The sequence below is a fragment of the Ascidia mentula genome, chromosome 9, assembly GCF_947561715.1.
Source record: "Ascidia mentula chromosome 9, kaAscMent1.1, whole genome shotgun sequence".
NCBI classification, from domain to species: Eukaryota; Metazoa; Chordata; class Ascidiacea; order Phlebobranchia; family Ascidiidae; genus Ascidia; species Ascidia mentula.
The window spans coordinates 7,796,011-7,814,088 of record NC_138574.1 but is presented as its reverse complement, the minus strand read 5'-3'; the positions used below and the strand labels follow the sequence as shown (position 1 = coordinate 7,814,088).

Sequence of the window (18,078 nt, the reverse complement as noted above, 5' to 3'; positions counted from 1 at the left end):
CTAACCACTTTTCGTGAGACCCTCAAAACTTTTATTAAAGGTACAGCAATCACAAGAAAACGGATGTAACAAACTTTTCGTTTAAGGGAACGCTAAGAAACAATAATAGCGTCCAAACACGGAGCCAATCGCCACGACCTTTTCTGTCCGGCAATAAATACTAGTTTTCATAAAGTGACAAACAGAAACATCAACACTGAGGTATTTCCGGAAAACTCACGAGTTAAAGTAATTGTTCTGCATGGTGTACAAACTATCTATGGGTGTCACCACCCCAGACGTATGATGTATGGGAGAAATGGACAAGGTGTCGTTCTCATTCGTCATTTCCCTTCCAGCTGCATTGGGCAAGAACAAGTTGTTGGGAAATAATACTTGGTTGTGGGTGGACTGGGGAATTTGGTTGATCGAGGGATTGCACCCCGGTACATGTGGATTGGTGACGCAATCACCACCAGGTGGCGACGTTGTGTTACCTCCTTCGAAATACGTCATGTTGTCGTAATAGTTGCTGGCTGGAAAACCTGGAATAATTTGGTGAGCTTTAAATAATTAATCGTACTTTTAGCTTTTTTATTTCAAAAAAAGAAACATATCCGGTTTATGCCAAACGATTCTGGAACTCAGGAAATAAATGTAATTTTGTTAGCGGCAATGAATGGTTGGGAAATAATATGGCCAGAATTTTACAAGCAAACGAGCTAACATTATTCAATGGGTTGCAGACAGTGCAAATTGTTTCAAATTGTCTCATAAGTACAGACGATGACTGATTTTGGAGACCTTATAGGTCGGATCAGTGTACACGTCTGCAGCTCAATTGACCACTTGAAATAACGAAGTAAGGGATTTATCACATTTCAACCTAAATTTTACTCACCCATCTGTTGCTGTTCGCAGTGAACTTGTGTGAAAGGAATGGTGCCTGATTGGTTGATGTTCATGTAACCATAATTTTCCATCATTGGTTTACCGTCACGAATGAGGTGAGGTAGATGGTGGTGCATCATTGGGTTCATTGGATCAAAAGCGTGGAATGCTGCAAGCAATACGTTCGATAACATTATTGCGTTTATTCTTGGTTGCAATTTTGTGCTTATTTTTCACGAGCATTGTCTTAGAAAACTTAAATGCGTATTTCTGCTCATATGCGTGATCGGTTTTCATTTCTTTTGAATAAAATCTGTTTATTCGCAAAGCAACGTTGCAATTTATTTTTTGGTCTTGGCCTATGTAGTGAGGAAATGCTATCGTTTATGGATATGTTAGCACAAACAAAATATTAGATTTTGTAGAAATTCGTACCAAATTCTTCTCTTGCTTTCTGTGCTGCAGCCTCTTGGCTTTGTTGTCTTTTTGCGAGTTTTTTCATTTTTGCCCGCTGGTTTTGAAACCAAACTTGGACGACTCGAACAGTTAATCCTGTATCTTTCGCAAGAGTTTCACGAACCTAAAACATAATTTCGTAAATTTAAATTTTTTATTTATAGCTACCAGAAAGTATACGAATTTTCAATGTTACAAAAATATTTAATGATTATAAACTGTCTGTCTGAAAATACCTTTCTACAGGGCTTGGGGGTGACCTCGAATGCCGCCTTGAACGCCCTTCTTTGCACTGCATTTAAAATAGTTCGAGGTCGTTTTGATCTCTTGCTGTCTTTTGATTCGTTGTCGTCTGCATCTCGAGACCTGTGGAGCCAAAATATAAAAAAAACATTAAATACATTGAAGAAAATACATATAAGTCACGTAATTGTAATAAAAACTACCGGTGGCTGTAATTAAACCCGTTGATGCTATCGATATAATGAAACATTACCGTATATCTCCCTCTCCTGGCTCTTCTTTCGAAGAATTTAGTTGTCCGCAGGTAGAATCATCATCAGATGACATTCCTTCATCCTCGTCGCTTTTCGAAGCTAAGCAGTTTTTTTTTTAGTAAAATTAAAATAATGTGCAGGAATGGGACAGGACAGAAAATTGCACAGAAATACATACGTGAAAGAGCGCACATCAAACTTTTGGGGGAGAGAATAGAATCGGTTACGTCGCTGCTACGTCCCGGCGACAAATTGTTTATGATCAATGGCTTTTCATCGTTCACACTCAATTTTTCCACCAACGAGCCCGCTCTATCTTTGCATTGTCCCCAGCAAGACTTGCACTGCAGTTCAATCACTTTGGAGTTTTCGCCGATGCTAATCAAGAAATTTTACACGTGAACGCCGAGTATATAAGCAAGAAATATGGATACAAACATGTTTACAATATTGGTAAAAACTACACAAAAATTAAACGGGTGATCAACTTAGCAAACATTTTTACGCTAGAGGTCAGCACAGAGTCAGAACATACTTGTTAAATATGAACTCATCTCCCTTGCGCAGAAGACGTTTGCAGATCGCACAAGCGAAGCAAGCAACATGATACACGTACAACGAGTTGGTTACTTTCATCACCATTTCGTCTTTTTCAATCTGACTTGAACAACCAGCGCATCTTGTTCTTGTTCTGCAAAAAACAATAATCGTTTATTGTTCGTACTTGGTTTCATAATAACGTGTTCGTTTTGTGAAAATTGATTTTAGACTTTTTGAATGTCGTTATCGAAGGTTGTTGACTGGCTTGGAAGTGTATACAAGATAAGTGGAGTAATTCACAAATATTATTGCACCATTTACCCATGCTCCTTCAGAAATACAATAAAACTCCTAAAATTAAAATATTACACAAAAAAGAGGAAAGGCAGTGGAACAGGCGCAATTTTAGTAAAATAGACTTGAATGGAAAAAGCGCACGTGTCCGAATTGTATTTGCGAGTCAAAGGTGCTTGTACGAGCGACGCGACAAGGCGGCTGTTTGGGTGTAAATCCTTTGTTCGAAGTGATCCAAGTGTCGAGAATACTTCCGTATCTCGATGGGCAAGCGGTCTGATGAGACGCCCCAGTCGTGTGACCAGGACCTATAAAACCACAATTTTTCTCATTTTCGAGAATTGCGCCAAGATTTATACGACTCGTTGTCATAGAGTCGCGTTACAAAGTCCCACATGGACAGTTACACGTTTGGTGATAACATAGCATGCTTAAGGCCCAACCCTGCCCAGGGTCGAAACTGTTGACACACACAGCTGATCGTACGGCGTTGCAGCTGGCCGCTAACCAATATTACGTCACAGTGGTAACCTGCAGGTTTAAGAAAGGCCGGTTATTTTTGTTCCTAACCCCCAAAACGATCATATTTCTTAATTAAGATTTTAACTTCGATTTTCCAGCACAGGATTGGTTTGTAGAACACTGTATCTGCAAGAAGTTATAAACGCGTGCGAAAAAGTCCATCAAACCGAAACATGCTTATCTGATTAACGGATTATTTCAGGGATTTGTCGTCGTAAGGTGTAGACGTTGTCACTAAAACCGATTGTGGGCAACACCTTTAGCAAATGCCCCAAGACATATTCTGGTTTGACAAAGTGTTTGTATGTCAAATCTCCAAAGTACGTTTTTCGTACAGCACTAAATCGCAATTTCACAAGCGCAATGACTGGTGTTACCTACACACAAAATTGATGACTGTTTTGTGGACAGTGTCACATTTACGACATGTTACCAGCCAGGTGAACGCGACTCGGGTCGCTAGGAAAAAAGGACACAAGCAAGTTGTGTTTATACTTGGCGCACAAAAGAACGTGTTGCTTTGTTTACGTTAAAGTCGTCGCGCCATGTATAACCGCCAGGATAAGGTCAAATACACGTGCATAGAGTTCAAAAGTTTTCCAAATACATTTGCAAAAAGTAAAAAACTGTAAAACATTGCGCCATTGAAAAAAATTTAAACACAAATATAATTAAACCGAAAACACACGTTACTAAACGAATTAGGAACTCGCCAAACATTTTCGTGCAAATAATCGCATCTGATAAATGAAGACTACAACAGCATTTACACTAAGTATTTGGAAAAGAGTTTCAAATAGTTTTTAACAACGACGTCGCAGTCGTTTTGTCGCGCGTAAATATTTGTTATTCCTTAACAGTTTTACGAAGTTTTGTATTCAAACAAAGACATACACAAACAAGCGACTTTTCGTTACGCCCCAATGCGATTTCGTGAAACAGCCGCCATTCTATGGCCGATTTCCAAACCAAAGTCGTGGACGCATTATAAGAAGGATATCATGGCTCATAAAAGCGTTTTTTTTACCTGGATTCATGCACTGGAAAGAAAGACTTTCTTGTGGTGTGAAAAACGAGTCAAGCCCACGCAACCACAAAAAAAAAGACCACCACACATAAAAATGTTGCCATAACACAGACCTTTTAAAAGCAGTGATCGTATATTATGCAGACAGAGTATACCATTCAACCAGCTTTAATTGGCCATAGCTGCGCTTGCATGCCCGTTTCAAGGAATTGCATAATATCCATTATGTTCCTCTGAATATTTTTAAATTGTCGCCGGTACTCCATTACGGCGTAATTTTGTGATAAATCATATTATTTCGACAAGTGGTACAGTGTCTTTTTAGTAAAAGCTAAAACGTTCAACCTCCAACAGACAGTGAGCAGCCAACAACCACTTAAACCGACCTTCAGCGTAAAGCCTCATTAGCACGACTGATCTCAAACGAAAACAAGTTGTTGGTATGTGTAACACTGTAACGCCGCAGCCATCAAGCAGAATGGTAAAGTTCGCCTTTACCCTTCACCTTTATCCTTTTAGAATTTACACGAAATGGTGTTTCCACTCCATTAATCGGAGGCGTGTGCTGCGATGCTTTAGACGTCAAGATTTTGCGGCCTCACCGAAAATCCTTCCACGGATTTTGCACGACAAGTGACAATTCATCAAAGTTAAAAGGCGCTTGTTTTTCGTTGCCCGCCAGTCACTCGTGCCTTGTGACGCAGTAAGTTGTCATCCTAGTCTTCGTAGATTAAACGGGAAGATTAGATTTCAGCACAGGCTTAACACTTGATGATCAAACGAGATTGTACTGCTTGGTGGGAAATTGTAATCAGCATGCATCAAAAATTGTACACAGACCCTTCCGCACAAACCCCCATGATACCGCCGGGTATGACGTACAACCGGATAGGATGTACCCCGTAAGGCGTAAATCATACAGTAAACATTTCCGATTTTTACGGTACATTTCAACCAGCGTGATCACTCTCTTCTACTTTCGATGACCCCTGGCCGGCGAGTCGACGCACCTGTTACATCACAATCGGCCCTCCATAAATATGACGACTGAGAGCGCATTCCTGCACAATGCCGGGTAACCCAATAGCCTGCCCACCACGTTTTATGAAATGCTTCCGAGCCAATCACCGTTCTATACCTACAGCCAAACGTCCGACTACCGTAAAAACTTCATTCATTATGAGGTTGGGAATTTACTCCCACAATAACTCAACTTTAAGGTAATTTCCACCGGAAAGGGAGAAGCAGTAAATGCAGCAATAAGACCATTCGCTCTTTGAACTCAACGCGACAAGAAAGTTGGCAAGATGACAACAGTTGCAGGTGGCATTTTTCGGGGTGGCATTTTGGAAACATATCTCACAATCACTATTCTGAGGTTGTTGTACATGCCAGACGACGGTAATGCGTCTACGTGATTTTATCGCGGTTCACAATCGGGCCAAATTGGACAATGATAGAGCCTGCACGTCACGTGACAACAACTGATCGCCGACAAAATCGCGCGGGAATTAAGGCGTCGGCACTGTATCGTTATGACAAACACCTGTATCAAATTGGCATCTCATCACGAATATCATCTCGCGGCATTCGAGCAAAGTGCAAACTATGCTTTTCTGGAGCGAATTGTTTTATTGTTGGAGGAAAATACAACATTTCCGGGTTCCAAGTTCTCGGTCGACGTCCGAGGTTTAAACAACAATTCAAGTTATGCGTTGACACTTATCAAATCGTCTTCTGGGGTTTTTAACAGCGGGATATTGACATTATGAGGCCATGGTGGGTCTTTGTGACAGTAAGCGAGAGGCATATATTTTGCAGATAGGACAATGCGCGGGCAAGCAGTCGACACAGGAGGCGCACGCCCACAGAAAACCCGCGTCGCTCAACGAGGGTTTAGAAAGAAAAGAGATCCCGCAGTGATAAAGGCAGGCGAACGACGTCAATATGGAGCGACCGTTTGTTTGTTTGTTTAAAAGCATGCGACTTTGCGATGATTTTCTCTTCACGCCTATCTCGCTCAATGACGACACGCCAGGACAATGTCGGCGCATCCGCGGAAAACGATCGGCGGTGCGAAACTTTCAACATTCCATCTGAGATATGTGTTTTATCTGTTTTAGGATTGAGAACAACCGCGACAAGAAGCCAGACAAACTACCCGACAATACATTCTTCATAAGTCACCGAGTGGCCATTTTTCACAGTTTATTTATTAACGGCCATACATCAACGACCAAATTAAGTAACACTATCTTAACCGTCCAGTTTGGCAAGGGCACCATCCAATGTTTATTGTCACGATTTAGACGATAACATGTGCACGGTTTCCTACGCTGCAAGTGCGTGCAATGAAATACACAGCTGTTTGAAGTAGGTTACTCGCCACCGCAATGGTTTCAAACAATTCCCTAATGCGAGAAACGATTTATCATAATTGATGAGCACGCCCGATAAAACCTGCCCGCATTGGTATCACCCGTACGGAAAGTTCTTACTGTTACGAAGAGGTTCAAACTACGCGCAAAGGGCACCTGAAAATCTGTTACCAAAGCGTGTAATTGTTGTTGCTGGTTGGCGGTGGTCTTCTTCAACAAAAAACTCAACAGATTAAAAAAAAAACGGAATTTAGAAGGTTTTTAGCGCATAGGATCCTTCTCTCAATTTGTAAAATATATTTTTCTAAATAAAATTTATTTTTACAACCTGCCTATTTGAACACAGTACGTGGGGTGTCATGTCAAGCAGTGTCCCTATTAAAATATTTACCCTCTGTTGAGCAAATAGTGTTTATCGGAATCTCGCCTATCACATGGCGCGCCAACGACGTCTTGCTACCGAAACAATGGCACCAACAACCATCAAAAAGCATCGCTTTAACCACCTGGATTGTAATTCAAATCTTTGAAATTACGTCCACTCCTCAAGCTATTGATTGTTAGATAGGATTACATATTGAGCCTTTAGCTGACCATGATAACACCCTTTCTGGATGATTTACATTAACAGATTGCAAATCCAAAATTTCATAACACTTGTTTGCCAAAACTCCCCAAGCACCCAAGCAATAATGAAGCTAATTGCTCGCAACAAGACGGAATCACATCGGTCGACAACGAATAATTTTTCACCGAAAATCAATACACGAGCGGTGACGTTTAAAACGTCGTTGAGGGGCGGCACATCAAGCTTACACAAATTTCTCAGAGGTCCAATATCTATTTCGCTGGCGCGACCAATTTTCCTGTCGTGATGTGGGAAGTCAAGAAGACATTGGAGCGAAACGACAGACCGCCCAGCAAAAGCGCCTTGTTTGCGAGTGGAATTATGGAGAGGCGACAAATATTGACGTTTTTACTTTAAAAATTGACTGTAATTAACAGCATATGTCACAAAATTCCACCAGTGTAGTCACAACATATGTGCACTCCAGTACCACTTCCTCACGTGGCGGTGTATCGACAATCCCTCTGATAAGGACTTACGTCACAAGCATACCCACCATCAGGTAATCAACAGGTTCACTACTTTATCCCATCATCACAATAGATTGTGCTGCTGGTAAAAACGCTACAGGGTTCGAATCAAGCGACAACAACAGTTTTATTTGTTGTGAATTTTCCAAGTAATGTCAACATTATCGAAACAATGCACAAAAGTCACCTTTCATAGTCATCCCTGCAATAAAGCTGACCGTCGTTGAAGAAACATGAAGTTGTGAGTTTTGAGAAGCAAGATGTGCACTTGGCACAGTTTTCATGCCAACAAAGCCCTGCGATGTTCAGCAAATAGCGATCCTGAAATGCAAAGGTTCATGTAACTGTTCAGCAATATTTACGTACCACATCGTAAAAGAATTGCGTAAAATCGTGCACATGTATTCTCCTTATGTAAACGAACTCAATAACTGATACTATGAGAAATTAACTGTTCTGTATCGCCAAAATGGCTTCATATGAGTATAAAAGTAATTTTAGCGTCAACCAAACAAGATAATGGTTAATTTGTTTCCTCTTTCACATCCAAGATTTACCTCGGTGAATAAGTTAAATTGAAATTATTTGAAATTAAACCGAAAGATTGAAATTATGTAAAATAAACGGGCCTGTACCTGTTCAACCAGTATATAAAAATAAGAATGAAACCTTGCACAACAATCAAATGAACGTAGTTTGTTTAAAGTTTAACGCCTGAAAAATTATAACAAAAACTTTATTACTAAAAAACGAAAATGTGTTGCTGCAAATTTATAAAACAATTATCCCTCACAAAACATGCCCCCTGTTTCGTATTTTTGTGCCACTGTATTTTGTGATGTTAAACGACAAATAGTAATTATTTTAAAACTGTCTGAATTTGGTCATTGAGCCACAAAAATGTGTCATGATAAATGCAAATTGCTTTTGGCAAAAAATCTTTCATAAGTAAAGACGAATGTTTAAAATGTATTCACAAGCCCTCGACTAGTGTAACCCAGAACGTTACCGTTATTTTGCTACTGACGATGCATGATTGTATGCGAAATATATATATATCAGATATATCACGATTTTATAGCGACAAATGTATGAGGGTTTGTTCTATAAACTTGTCATAAAAAATCAGATACCGATTTTTCGTTGTATATTAGACTGTGATTGTGATACTTCATCAAAGAGTTCTGTCAACTGACTTACTTGAATAATTTTCTTGCATCCTTGACAAAAGTTGGGTGATGCTTGGCCAACATTTGGAACGTCGCTTTCCTTTTTAAAATTATCTTGGCAATTTTCGTGTGCTCCCATTGTTAGTTGACTGCTGGAAAATGTCAGGTTCCCAGTCGCTTTGGACCATATATCTATGTTTGAATGTTCGCTATCGACACATGTTGCTGAACCGGGTGCTGATTGTCCGTCACCAAATGTTGTTGGTGGATAATGGCGAGAAACATCAGCGATGAGATGGCAATCTTCGAGTTTATCTAAGTTAGGCCACTGGTTGTTGGAAGAATGAACAAATTCTTCGTCTGAAATCTTGTCCCGATTTGCGAAGGCCAATTCCGGCGTGTTTTCCAAACGCATCTGTGTTTCCGGCACAAGCATTGGCGTTGTATGCGTAATAAAACTGCTGCAATTATTTCTGGTTGTATATTTTTTTCTGCGGATCATTTACACGAGAGATATCTAGCGTGAAGGCTTCTGAGATCATTCGCTTTAAAAATACAATAGTTTGCTAGTTAGGTTTAACATTTTCTATTCAGTTGCCAAAGTTTACGCAAACCTTCCTTGTACAATCTTTGCAGCCAAAATGTATTTCTACGTCTGTCAAGAGTCTTCAACTTTCCTAACCGTAAAATGGCGAACGAGTCAGACCTCCGGCAGTTACTGAGCAGCAGCCGCACTGTCCTCGACAGAGAGAGTGGGAAAGTCAGTCGGTGCCCGGCGGTAAAATCTTGCAAACTTTTTTCTCATTTACAATTATGAAACCACAATTGTCTGCGAAGCGTCAAATTTTTTGACGCAGTTTCTGTAACTGACTACCAGGTGGTTGTTTTTGGCACGTTGCCCCACCTATCTGATTAAATTAGCAAAATATATCTGCGGCCATACATTAGTAAGTTAAATTCTGTTTATATTTGACTCTAATCCTACTCACTGAATACAGGCGATGGTCTTTCACGCTTTTGTTTTTAGGTTATTCATTTAACTTATTATTGCAAACAAACAACTAATCTGTTATTGATTACATTAGTACAGATAATTGTAGATCTATTTTTCGTTCGATTCAAACCTCCTCATTCATAAATTGAACGCGTGTGAGCCCCAATACAAAATGAACGTCAAATGCGCAATGCGTCAGACACTCTGATTATTATCAATTCCATCACAATTGAGCAACAATGGAGCGAGTGTGGCAGTGCACGCGTTGCTTCTATAATTCGCAACGAAAAGAAGAAAAAAATCTCCCGGTTGGTTCGACAAGCTGTGAGTCGGCGTCAACCGGCAACACGTTTAAACGGATTTACTTTGCGGAGTTTAAATCTCTTGCTAACAATTCAACAAAACTATTTTTCTGAATATTTAATAACTTTGGGTAAAAGGTTTTGTTGAAGCTACATTATTTGCAACACGTAAAATGATTGGAATTGGTCGTTTGCTTTTTGGGCCTGTGTTGTTGACATTACAAACAACTATACATTTATAATAAATTCTAAAGGTCAACCTGAATGAAATACATGCATATGTTTGAGAGTTCATAGCTTTATCTTTTTGTGCACGTAATTGACGAGTAGACTACATAAACATATCCAGTAGTTCGACCTACGTCGCTATAACAGCTACATGCTGAGAATTGTGGCGGAACGAATTTATTTCCGAGATCAGTTTGATAATCGTCCGACAATGCAGACGAAAACCAAACAAATACCCAGCATGATTTGCGTTTGATTCTAATTCGATGTTTCACGTCGCGAAAAAGTCTTTCTCGCTTACGTTTGTGTTTTCGCAGGGAAGCAGAAGTTTTGCAAAATAATTCAAAAGTAAATAAACGCTAGATTTTTTTCGTCCAAGTTAAAGTTCCCTAAGGGTTTCCTTTTTGGTTTTAGATATTGAATGTTGGATGAAACGGTGCAAGAATCTTAGAAAGACTTTTCCTCTAAGGCACGTGACGAAATCACATTTTAAGTCGGTCTTATCTCATCTAACCAGATTTCGGAACATCAAACATTGGATCCAGTGTAGTGAATTGTACATGTGAGAACACCATGACTGCATTGACCGCGCAGAGAACTTTTGATAATGAGAAACCTTACATGGAGAAACGAAGCAGCCACCTTTACTTTTGCGCAAAAGTTACACTTTTACTCCATTAGCCACCTAGTGGATGACAAAACACGTAGCGAACGCACCACCATTTCATGGCGTTTTGCAAAAAAACTTCAACACTGTAAAATGTCGCAAATGAACATTTTTAGTATTTTTTTTTATTTACATTACTGACGTAAAATATAAAAAAAGAAAGTTACAATACACGTAGGTTCATGCAAGCTCACTATTTCCATAGGCTACAAGTTGTGTAAAAATGTAACAAAGTATTTTTATTGTCCTGTTTTATAGGTAAATGTAGAAATAACAATTTAAGAATATACACAAAACATCTTGAATTGAAATACAAAAAGCTTCTCATCTATGCTTAAATGTTTTATCCACGCTGCTGTGTGTTTGTTCCTTGACGTTAATTTGTCGAAAGTCGGGTAGATTGCTGCCTTTTATTCTCCAGTATTATGAAATTACTATTCTTCATCAGGTTCTGTAAGGTTTGAAGTAAGTGAATTATTTCGAAATTATTCATGTTTTGCCGATGAAAATACAATAAACAACACCGGATCGGTGAACCAAGCCACCCTGGTAGGCTGTCGATCGATACCGTATCTGTAGTAGCTGAGTAAAACTTTTAAATCAATCTGTTTTATTCATGTTTTAGAATTTTGCTTAACTGAAAGCGGAGGTAAATCTGGCGATGTGTAATTAGAGAAAATATTCGGTCGAAACCGAACTTTTAATGACATCGTTAAATAGGTCGTAAAAAACCCTCATTAGAAATAACGGTTTGTATTTTCGCTGCGGTGGCATATTCTGTAGCTAATCATGCGCCAAATAAAAAAAATGGACACATAGTCCAATAAAGCTTTGGATATTTGAACCATCAGTACAATTACTATGAGATATCAACACCAAAAAACATAATAAACGCTTATACTGGTAAAGGTAAAAGGGCCTTTTTTCCTCAAGTGATTTCTGCCCGCTATAATAAGCTTTGATACATTCAGTATGAAAATTGAAGGCGTCGTGAACAAAGACATACCGAGGACGTTCAGCATCGCTTTGCTGGTAGCAGTCCCCTTATCGTTGACAGCTTTGCACATATATTCGCCACAGTCGTCCACGAAGCTTTCATTCATGTATAGCGAATATTGCGTTCCTTTGTTGATGTACTGGTAATCAGCACTGTTTCGAATTACACGGTTTTTGAAATACCACGTGACCTGAAATGCAATTTTTAAATTCGATTCGATGATTTTTGTAAAATGTTTTTGAGGACACGTCAGTATGTTAGATCAGCCTACTATGAGAGAAATTCTTGGTCATTTTAACAAAAGAACTACATATTTGATTAAATGTAACTCTCTGAGATACTGTACTTTTACAATCTATTCCCTCACATTGGAGTGATGGTTGTTATATTCAAAGTGGTATCCTCCATTTTCGCATACAAAGTAATAAATATGTTTGAAACCTACCTTTGGATGAGGGTTTGCGTTTATGTTTGCATCAAAGCGAACTGGTTCACTTTCTTTCACGCAAATGTTGTTCAAAGTTTGAACAAAGTATGGAGCACCGCTGTAAGCTCCTGACCCACTGCTGCCGTCACTTATCGTTGACTTCGTTTCCGAACCTTTAACATGCGGAATATGATAGAGTTAGACAATGTTTTGCTTGGAAATTGTAAAGTCAGGAGAAATGTGGTACCTTCGTTGCTTTGTTTATCAGCTTCTTCTTCTTCAACATTGCCTTCCTCCGACTATATAACAAAAATTAAATTGTGTTAATCCGCTATTCATTTCCAACTTTTAATAAAATAACTTATGTTAAAACAAAAAACTAACTACTGTTTGTTCGTTTTTCATGTCGTATTAATAATGACAGCCTATATGCTTGCCTAAACACCCACCTCGTCGCAATCATCATCATCGTCATCTTCTTCCTCACCTTCATCATCACTGTAATAATAATAATACTCGCCATCTTCTCCACTTTCATCCGAATCCGAATAATCATCTGAATATTCTTCAGCTTGAGCTTGGGCCAACTGTTCTTTCAGAAAACGGATCTGAAAAAGTTTCCCCAGTTGCTAGACGCATCTTACCTTCAACTTATACAACGTGTAGCACAACTGCTTTTAAACTAACATTTGGAGCTTATACACCGTACATAATGTGACTGTACCAACCTGGCGTTCTCTGGCCAAAAACATTTCCTGCTGTTCAACAGTCATACGACAAAACTTGGTTTCTTCAATCCTTTTTCGTTCAGTTTCCTCTTGCGCCCTCATCACCGCTTCTATCTTGCTTTTTACATTCATTCGTTTCACGTTTCGAGTTTCCTCGGACGTTTGCCTGATATTATCCCCCTGCTCATCCGACCCATTTTCCTCCTTAAAAAACATCAATATTGATTATTTTAACTTTGTTACGCACCCAGCTCTGCTCATAATATTAATAATGGTTAATTTATTTACGGTTTGAAGCCGCGATTGTTCAAACAGTTTTCTTTCTTCCTCCAGCTGTTTGGCTTTTTCTCTCTGTAGTTTTTCACGCTCCTCCTCTCGACGCTTTCGTTCCATGACATCAAACATTGTGAGAGATTGTGAGAGCTTCTTGGGACGTGGACTGTCACGACTTGACTCGAGTAAAGCTTTGGTACCACTTGTTATGTCGTCATCGCTATCCTGCACAACGTACAATGCATTGTTTGATTTATGTTGGCACTCAAACCAAGGGATGCAAAAGAAGTAAACAAAACTGTTTAATACTGTGGAGTAACTAATAAATCGTAAAATAATTACATGATATTGTTTTCGTTCCTGTTCAAATGCCCTAACTTCACTTTGGAGTTTTTTTATTCTTTGCTCATGTGCAGTAAGTCGTTCTTTTTCTATTCGCTGTTGCTCAGCTTGGTCAAATTCAGTAAACTTCTTTGACAATTTGCTCGGTTTTCGATAAAGATAATTATTTGCTTTATCTTCGTTTTCTTCCAGGTCACTATGCAGATCCTGTAAAAGTATTGGCATGTAGTTTTTAACAATTTTAATGAAGTATGGAATTATATTGAGAAAGTGTGCTTGTCGCAAGAAGTAGGGGAATGTTTATTAAACAGCATTAAAGCACATGGGTGGACAATGTCAAGCAGCAAAATAACGATCGTACAAAACACTCTTATACCATATTTTCCTTTTCTTTCTTGAATGCAATTCTTTCTTCTTCCAGTTTTTTTGCTTTCTCTCGGTAAAGTTCTTCTCTTTCTTGTTGTTTTCGACGTTTTTCCATCATGTCAAATTGAGTAAACGACTTGTTAAGTTTTTGTGGTTTCGGAAAACATTTTGTGTCAATAGAACCAGTGTTATCTTCTTGGCATTGTTCACTTTCTTGCATCTGATAAACGAACGAGTTTCAAAAGACATCCAAAAAACTCACCAGGGATCCATGTTTTATGCTCTGCAAAATTTCACAACATATTTTACCTTGAGCTTGTTTCGCTCTTCTTCCATCAACCGCTTTTCTTCCTCCATGAGTTTTATTCTCTCGTTTCGGATTCTTTCTCTCTCCTCCTCCAGTTTTTGTTTGGTCAAGACGTCAAAATTTGTAAGCGTAGACTCCAGACGGCCAGGGGAAGTGGAACGTGTTTTTTCCTGATATTTCAAAATCAAAATATTGTGATTGAAGGTGTATGCTGTTGGAGATCGTTTCAGAAAATCAATTTTATCATTTTAAGTCAGTGGTTTCGAATCTTTTTGTGGTCACGGGCCTTTTTTATAAAATCATCAAAATCTGCGGACACCTACTAAAAATTTACCTAGTTCTTGTGACGAGCTAAGTTGTAAATTACTTTAAATACAAGAATGGGTAAATGTCAAGTAAAGGAAAAATCAGAAACCTAATATTTGTTTGTAATTTAACAAAAAGCTGTTTAGTCAAGAAAATTAAAGGGACCTGATGATTTTCGAGATTATCTTCTTCGTTTTCCAATTGTTGTCGACGTCTTGCTTCCTCAAAAAGTCGTTTTTCATCTTCGAGAAGTTGTTGCCTTTGTTGCTGGTATCATATGGAAAATTGCTCTTTATAAATGAATGTCAACCTGCTTAACAAACAAATACCAACCTGCATTCGCATACTTTCGTTTTCAATTCTTTTTCTTTCCAGCACATCGAATTTGAGTTTGCTGTACTCCAGTTTGTTTGGCAAATGTTTAGCTTTTTTTCTGCGTTTTGTTAATTTCTTACATTTTGGTTCATGATTTAGTTTCTTTTCATCCGAATTTCCATTCTCGCTCGACGAATAGTGGGATGAATTGGTGATGTTATCTGAATCATCAGTTTGCTGTGACGCCAAACGCATCTTGGGCAAAATACATGTGTTTGTCTCATATATATTATAAACAACAAAACGTGAGCACAAGTAGAAAATTTATTTACTTGTTCTTTTTTAAAGTTTTGAGTTTCCTCTTCGAGTAATCTTTGTTTTTCCCTTAAAATCCTTTCCCTCTCTTCCTCAAATTTTTGTTGCGTCAATATGTCAAATTTTGTTAAAGACGAATCTAAACGACCGGGGGAAGCGGCCTACAAAAATATCAAACTTAACATAGAGACAAAATACTTGGAAGCCATACGAATACATCGTAGCATATAAGCAATAAATATTTTTCTTTTTTGCCATTTGTTGAAAAGGCTAGGCTAAAAAAGTTTAGCAAACAACTTGTGGTGGAAGGCCTTCCAGTCCAAATTCGTTTGAATACAATTTATCTGCACCTCTTCGTGAAATTTTGTTTTTGATATTTCGTCGTCAGAAGAATCTCTTTCGAGGGATTTTTTTGTTTGTTCGAAGAGTTTTCTTTCTTCGTCCAGCAATGCTTTCCTTTCCTCGTGAATTCTCTTTCTCTCATCTTCCAATCGTTTCTTTTCCAGCAAGTCGAAGTTAGTAAAAGACGATGAAAGACGGTTTGGCTTCGTTCGAATTTTTTCGCAACTGCTTGACTGGGAGGCGGAAGTTAAATCTTCTTCTGAATCACCTTCACCAGATGCCTAAAAATAAAGTGAGCCCACAGTAATTGCGCCGCAGACAAATTTGGATTCAAAATTAAAGATACGAATTTAATCAGTTACAAAACAATTTGCACAGCACAAACCAATTTAGCGACGCGCATTTGTTGTTTTTCTTCCTCGAATTTACTTTTCATTTCTTCCTTCAAGCGGCGACATTTCTCTTCTTCACGTGAGCGCAGAATTTCATCAAAATTTTTTTTTAATTTACCGGGTGCAGTTTTTGGAGAAACTGGTGTGTCTTCGTTATTATCGCTTTCCTTCGAGTAAAGATAAAGGTTTTACTCACTCCATTGTTAATATTTAAAAAATGTTTACCTGATTTTGGGAGTTGGAGTAATATTCTTTTACAGCTTTTATTTCTGATGAAATCTTTAGTTTCTTCTCCAGTTCCAGTTTTTTTCTTTCCTTTTCGAGTCTTTGTTCATTTATTTTTTCAAAGTTGGTCTGGATTTTCCCTGGTATTCTCCCGCTCGTTAAAATTTGATCATCAGGAAGTTCATCCTCGTTTTCTCCCGCCTCCTTAAGCTAACATTTTTGCAATAAAATTTGACAGGTGCAACATCGACGAATTACAGGCTTAAAAAAATTACAAGCTACCTGTTGTTTCTTCTTGGCAATTTCCAACTGAATGCGTTTCTTTTCTCTCAAATCTCGGTCCAGTCGTTTTTTTCGTTCTTGGTTCATCTTCGACTTTTCTTCTTCTTGTTTCTTCTGCTCAAGTGCTTCAAATTTTCCCTGGGGTAATACAAGTCTTATGAGTAAATTGGGACGTGGTTAAAACATAAATTTGTTCGATGAAGAACTTAGGAAAGCCAACGGACTCCAGGTAGAATTGGTTTACAAATTGCGAAATACGGTTTTCCTACTAAGAGTAAAAGTTAAAATGACAGATACTTTTTTTTCATATAATCTACAAAATGTTTTTCTATTGATAATTAGACCTTTGACCGAAATTTACTTCAAGTTGCAACTAGCTGTACGCTCTGGTCTATTCTAATTTTACGCTGGAAAAAAAAGTAGAAACATTTAAATCTCTATGGAGAGTTTACGCCAAGAGAATTTTGGGACGAATAAAAATATAGCCTAGTAACAAAAAAGAAAAGAAAATCAACTTACTTTTACAGTTCCAGATAACTTGGGCACGTATATTTTATTTGCATCTTTCTTTGGTTTAACCGGTTCAGGATTGTCTTCCAGCAAAGCGTTAATCTAGTAACATTTGCAATGAGGAGATTTACCAATACGAAGATAGCAATCGGTTATGGCAGCAGCAAACCTCTTCTTGAAACTTAGCAATTTCTCGATCTCTCTTTTCCTTGGCATCTTTACGTTCCTTTTCGCTTTTATCTCGCAATTTCTTTTTGCTTTCTTTTTCTTTCAGTGTGTTCTGTTAATATTAGTAAATACTTTATAGTTTATTGGTTATAATTTACAAATTGTTTATCAATGAATGTTCCTGTACTTGAAAACGATCCATTAGTTTTCCTTCTCCAAGAGACGATACAAGGCGAATTGGTTTCTTTGCAGGTACATCTCCTTTCTTAACCTGGAACCAAACATGTATCAATGATGTAAGCCCAGTAAATTTATCAACCACCCAATATTGCAATTTACCCTTCGCCGCCGTTTCATATTCGTATCTATATTCTCTGATGGCATCGTTTAATATGGTTTAAATACCGCTCAAAACAAATGAATTCTGAAAAAATAGAAATGTAGTGTCTGAATCTTGGCGACATCATTTCAATATCCCTCAGCAATTAATTACGCGTTTAATACAAAACAAATGTACATGGTTTACCTTACAGCGCTTTAGATTTTCTAAAAAATACAAATTTTTGTTGTACAAGATTTCTAAAACAACGACTGCTAACCACAAAGTACTGTCTCCTTCTGCTAATTGTCATGCTCAACCGTCAAAGATGCATCACCAGCGCAGCTGTACGCTTGCTTCTTCAGTGTTACGTCACAGACGCGACGATAAGCGCGCGCGTGTGTGTTCCAAATTTGAGGCGA

General features: G+C 38.4%; 2 protein-coding genes across 2 annotated transcripts; both read right to left on the bottom strand.

Annotated features, from left to right (window-relative positions):
* Positions 1–216: 216 nt before the first annotated feature.
* On the bottom strand, positions 217–9,287 carry LOC145914131 (LIM homeobox transcription factor 1-alpha-like). The gene is made up of 9 exons (XM_083001911.1): positions 8,883–9,287; positions 7,870–8,003; positions 2,359–2,514; positions 2,002–2,201; positions 1,823–1,922; positions 1,563–1,692; positions 1,306–1,450; positions 881–1,039; positions 217–524 (listed from the first exon to the last, which is right to left on the bottom strand). The coding sequence occupies exons 1-9, from the start codon at positions 9,285–9,287 to the stop codon at positions 217–219; spliced, it is 1,737 nt and encodes a 578-aa protein (XP_082858037.1).
* Positions 9,288–11,294: 2,007 nt separating this feature from the next.
* LOC145913584 (uncharacterized) lies at positions 11,295–17,975 on the bottom strand. The gene is made up of 22 exons (XM_083001302.1): positions 17,864–17,975; positions 17,677–17,761; positions 17,525–17,608; positions 17,339–17,449; positions 17,179–17,271; positions 16,660–16,797; positions 16,378–16,587; positions 16,146–16,319; positions 15,769–16,041; positions 15,436–15,579; positions 15,122–15,358; positions 14,954–15,055; positions 14,485–14,652; positions 14,186–14,395; positions 13,810–14,016; positions 13,483–13,692; positions 13,195–13,398; positions 12,916–13,074; positions 12,714–12,765; positions 12,485–12,639; positions 12,049–12,229; positions 11,295–11,493 (listed from the first exon to the last, which is right to left on the bottom strand). Exons 2-22 carry the CDS (start codon positions 17,719–17,721, stop codon positions 11,477–11,479), a joined length of 3,174 nt encoding a protein of 1,057 aa, XP_082857428.1. The 5' UTR covers positions 17,722–17,761; positions 17,864–17,975; the 3' UTR covers positions 11,295–11,476.
* Positions 17,976–18,078: the final 103 nt, after the last annotated feature.

Excerpts from the sequence above, each read along its gene's own strand:
- LOC145914131 (XM_083001911.1), bottom strand. The coding sequence starts at position 9,287 with ATGCTTGTGCCGGAAACACAGATGCGTTTGGAAAACACGCCGGAATTG. Across the intron at positions 2,202-2,358 it reads GATGAGTTCATATTTAACAA|CATCGGCGAAAACTCCAAAG; the intron begins GTATGTTCTGAC and ends TTTCTTGATTAG. Across the intron at positions 1,693-1,822 it reads CCAGGAGAGGGAGATATACG|GTCTCGAGATGCAGACGACA; the intron begins GTAATGTTTCAT and ends TTGGCTCCACAG.
- LOC145913584 (XM_083001302.1), bottom strand. The coding sequence starts at position 17,721 with ATGCCATCAGAGAATATAGATACGAATATGAAACGGCGGCGAAGG. Across the intron at positions 16,320-16,377 it reads ACTCCAACTCCCAAAATCAG|GAAAGCGATAATAACGAAGA; the intron begins GTAAACATTTTT and ends CTTTACTCGAAG. Across the intron at positions 13,693-13,809 it reads AGGAACGAAAACAATATCAT|GATAGCGATGACGACATAAC; the intron begins GTAATTATTTTA and ends TACGTTGTGCAG.